The sequence below is a fragment of the Aptenodytes forsteri genome, unplaced genomic scaffold, assembly GCF_000699145.1.
Source record: "Aptenodytes forsteri isolate BGI_AS27 unplaced genomic scaffold, ASM69914v1 Scaffold349, whole genome shotgun sequence".
In the NCBI taxonomy this organism is placed as follows: Eukaryota; Metazoa; Chordata; class Aves; order Sphenisciformes; family Spheniscidae; genus Aptenodytes; species Aptenodytes forsteri.
In genome coordinates, this window is record NW_008794452.1 from 5329987 (window position 1) to 5333602 (window position 3616).

The 3616-nt window shown below is 56.9% G+C and overlaps 2 protein-coding genes across 2 annotated transcripts in view; both read left to right on the forward strand.

The window, feature by feature from the left end:
• Positions 1 to 1060: 1060 nt before the first annotated feature.
• On the forward strand, positions 1061 to 3434 carry NPFFR1 (neuropeptide FF receptor 1). The gene is given in 4 exon segments (XM_009290590.2): positions 1061 to 1351; positions 2179 to 2278; positions 2628 to 3402; positions 3405 to 3434. Coding segments are annotated over 4 exon segments (1095 nt in total). The 5' UTR covers positions 1061 to 1161.
• Positions 3435 to 3546: 112 nt separating this feature from the next.
• Positions 3547 to 3616, forward strand: part of PPA1 (pyrophosphatase (inorganic) 1) — a 13424-nt gene continuing 13354 nt past the window's right edge. The window contains exon 1 of the mRNA XM_019474915.1: positions 3547 to 3581. Within this exon, the coding sequence (XP_019330460.1) occupies positions 3547 to 3581 (35 nt within the window). The remainder of the gene's footprint in view (positions 3582 to 3616) is intronic.

The following is a 3616-nucleotide window of genomic DNA, read 5'->3' on the forward strand; positions in this document are numbered from 1 at the left end:
GGCACCTCTCTGAAGCCCCACTGGAAACGTGTTGGCTGAATTCTGTGCCCAGGGCAGGTGTATTGAGGCCAGGCAGGGCCTCCCTGCGTGCCGGAGCCTCGGGGAAACCGGTGGTCCCAGCTGCTGGGAAAGGCATCTTGGCTGGCGAGCTGAGCACCAGCACAGGGATGGGGGGATGATACAGCCGCCCACCATGCAGCAGCTTTGCAGTGGTTTCGCAGAGCGGGACTGACCTGCAGGTGGTTAGGCTGAGCCTTAAAGCAAAAATATGCCTTTTTCTGCCTTAAAATTGCAGCCTGGGTTTGCCCGGAGTAAGTCCCGTCACTGCTGCAGGCAGCTCCTGCCCGCACCCGGCATCCTCCTGCATCCCTGCCTGCGTAAAGCTGGGGAAACCTGAGGGTGGGTGCTGCACAGACCCGCTCCCCCTGTTAAATCTGTAGTGACAAAGTGCCATCCCCCCCTCCGTCAGAAGCTCTTACAGTCCCAGATAATGATCATAATTATGTATAATTTTTGCTTTATATGTAAGGGGAGAGCAGGGTCTCCTCTATCCCAGCCCACCTGCCTCAGGTACTGCGGCTTTGCCGGGGAGAAGAAGATTTTAAGGGATCTCAAATTGCAAACCTCAGAAGCGCAAGGAGAAGCAGCAGCAGACACCCGGGAGCAGGGATGCTCCCAGGCCGGCCGTGCCGGGGACCGCACGGACACAGCGCCCGCACAGCCGGAGCATTGAGGTGTCACGACATGGATTTCTCTTCCTTGCATCATCCCTAAAAAAATCCCATGAGAACAGGATGTCTTCTGGGCTGCTTTCATTCCTCATCAAAATAATGATATAAAATAATAATTCAGCTGAGGTGCTGCGGTACCTTGGGCCGTGTAACCCAACAAGGAGGAGACTCGTTGGGGCACTGAGATGATCCCAGCAGGACACATCACAGCCAGGCTGGGCACTGCTATAAATATGAAAACCCATCTCCGAGGGCATTAAGAAATGAAGGGAATAATCGCTTTATCCTCTTCCAGCTTCATTTTCCTGCCTTCCCTTCCTCAGGCCCTTCCAACGGCAGCTGGCCCAACTCCACCGCAAGTGAGGGCCACCTCCTGAGGGAGAACTACACCTTCTCAGCATACTACCAGCACTCCTCCCCCGTGGCCGCCATGTTCATCCTGGCCTACACCTTCATCTTCCTCATGTGCATGATCGGCAACATCCTGGTGTGCTTTATCGTGGTGAAGAACCGCCAGATGCGGACGGTCACCAACATGTTCATCCTCAACCTGGCCATCAGCGACCTGCTGGTGGGCATCTTCTGCATGCCCACTACCTTGGTGGACAACCTCATCACGGGTGAGCAGGGCAGCGGGGGGGGGAAGAGAAATTGGTGTGGAACATCATCCACCTTCTGCCCCTCACACATGAGGCCACCCCCAAATCTCCTGCCTGCGGGTGCTTTTCTTTGCTGAGGATGAGGAGGGCAGGTGGTGGCCACTCAACCACATCTGATGAAAGGTATCATTTCATTTAGACCTATTATTTTAGGGGGAAGAGTCCTTTTTTTTTTTCCCCAGGTTTTGGACATTTTTTGGCAAAATAAGTATGACCTTAACAGTGCATTTACATATTTATTTAAAGTTCAGCTGTCCTCCATCAAGCAGCACTGAAAAAAACCCCTCTTCTTCTGGCATCAATCTTCTCCCCGCGCTGGCTCAGCTCTGCCCATTGACGTTCCAAAGATAAAGCGCAGCATTGGCATGGTTGGCAGAGTTTAGCGAAAGCGGTAGCTGGGGCACAGGGCAGAGTCTGTGTTTATTTATTACGGAGTGCAATTTATTTATTGCCAACGCCTTAGCAGGGGTCAAGAAACAAGATGAAAGCCCTTCTGACTGAGGATCCCAAGGTCAGTCCCCATAAGGGTAGGAGAAATGACAACCACCATGCTCTTTGAGTTTCTAAGAAGTGTAATACATGTCGTTTTTAGCAATTTTGGGGTTTTTCTCCAAGCATCTGTACTGCTAAAGGCCATCTCTGTATGAGCCAAAAATGCAGCCCCCCGCTTAGGAGCAGGATTTAGCGTCCCCCAGCAATGACATGGTGGATGGGGACATCTAGAGGGAGCTGCCAATGGACCCGGCTGAGCCAAAGGCACCTACAACCTCCACAGTGTCCCCTCGCAGGTTGGCCCTTTGACAACGCCATGTGCAAAATGAGCGGCCTGGTGCAGGGCATGTCCGTCTCCGCCTCAGTTTTCACGCTGGTGGCAATCGCTGTGGAGAGGTACGTTGGTGTGGGGACGTGGGGACATGGGGACCAAGCCACCCCCAGCGTGTTCGGGTGTCCCGTGTGGTTTCCATCATGGGAAAGCTCCTGGAGACGTCAGGAGCATGTCCCAGCTCTCCAGGAGGACCACAAAGCTGTCCATGGGGCATCCCAGCAAGGTGTCCTTCCCCACCTTGGGCTGAAAACACCAAAGCTGGAGAGATCCCAACCTGTCTCTGCCACCAAAAGCCATATGTAAAGAGCAACCCACCTTACCCTCCCTTCCCACCCCTGGGTCCTGGCCACCCTCCTTCCCCAGGGACGTCCCACCAGGTCCCCAAAGCCACCACCGTCTGCCCTCCCACAGGTTTCGCTGCATCGTCCACCCCTTCCGACAGAAGCTGACGCTGAGGAAAGCCCTGGTGACCATCACCATCATCTGGGTGCTGGCCCTGATCATCATGTGCCCCGCTGCCATCACCCTGACCGTCACCAGGGAGGAGCACCACTTCATGGTGGACACCTACAACAACTCCTACCCCCTCTACTCCTGTTGGGAGGCCTGGCCCGAGACGGGGATGAGGAGGATCTACACCACCATCCTCTTCTCCCACATCTATGTGGCTCCCCTCACCCTCATCGTCATCATGTATGCCCGCATCGCCTTCAAGCTCTTCAAGTCGACGGCGCCTGCCCACGGCCAAGAGGAGCCGGAGAGAAGGAGGGTCTCCCGGAGGAAGGCCAAGGTCATCAACATGCTTATCATCGTCGCCCTCTTCTTCACCCTCTCCTGGCTGCCCCTCTGGACACTGATGCTGCTTACGGACTACGGGCGGCTGAGCGAGGGCCAGCTCCGCCTGGTCACCGTCTACGTCTTCCCCTTCGCCCACTGGTTGGCCTTCTTTAACAGCAGTGCCAACCCCATCATCTACGGCTACTTCAACGAGAACTTCCGACGGGGCTTCCAGGAGGTCTTCAGGGCCCCCTTCTGCTCACCCCACCGTCATCGCCATCGTGGGCCCTACACCCCCAGGAGCCACGGCTGCGGGATCCTCTTTGGCGCCCGCAACCGCGTCTTCGCCCAGGCACGGGCCAGCGACTCACCACCCGCCTCCGAGTCGGGGCCGTTGGCGCCGCACCGCACCACGCTGGCGTCCCCCCGTGGGACAGCTGAGCAGCCACAGCCACCGGGCACCTCTGGACCAAGGGCTTGCGGGGTGGGGCACGGGGATTCGCCACACCCTGGGCAGTGAGTCACCGAAATAAAGGCGCGTCCTGCTGACGCCATGTCCCTGCCTTGGCTCCTCCGCTTCCCCCAGCGGCGCCGTCCCGGACGAGGGGCAGAATGGGGGCCAC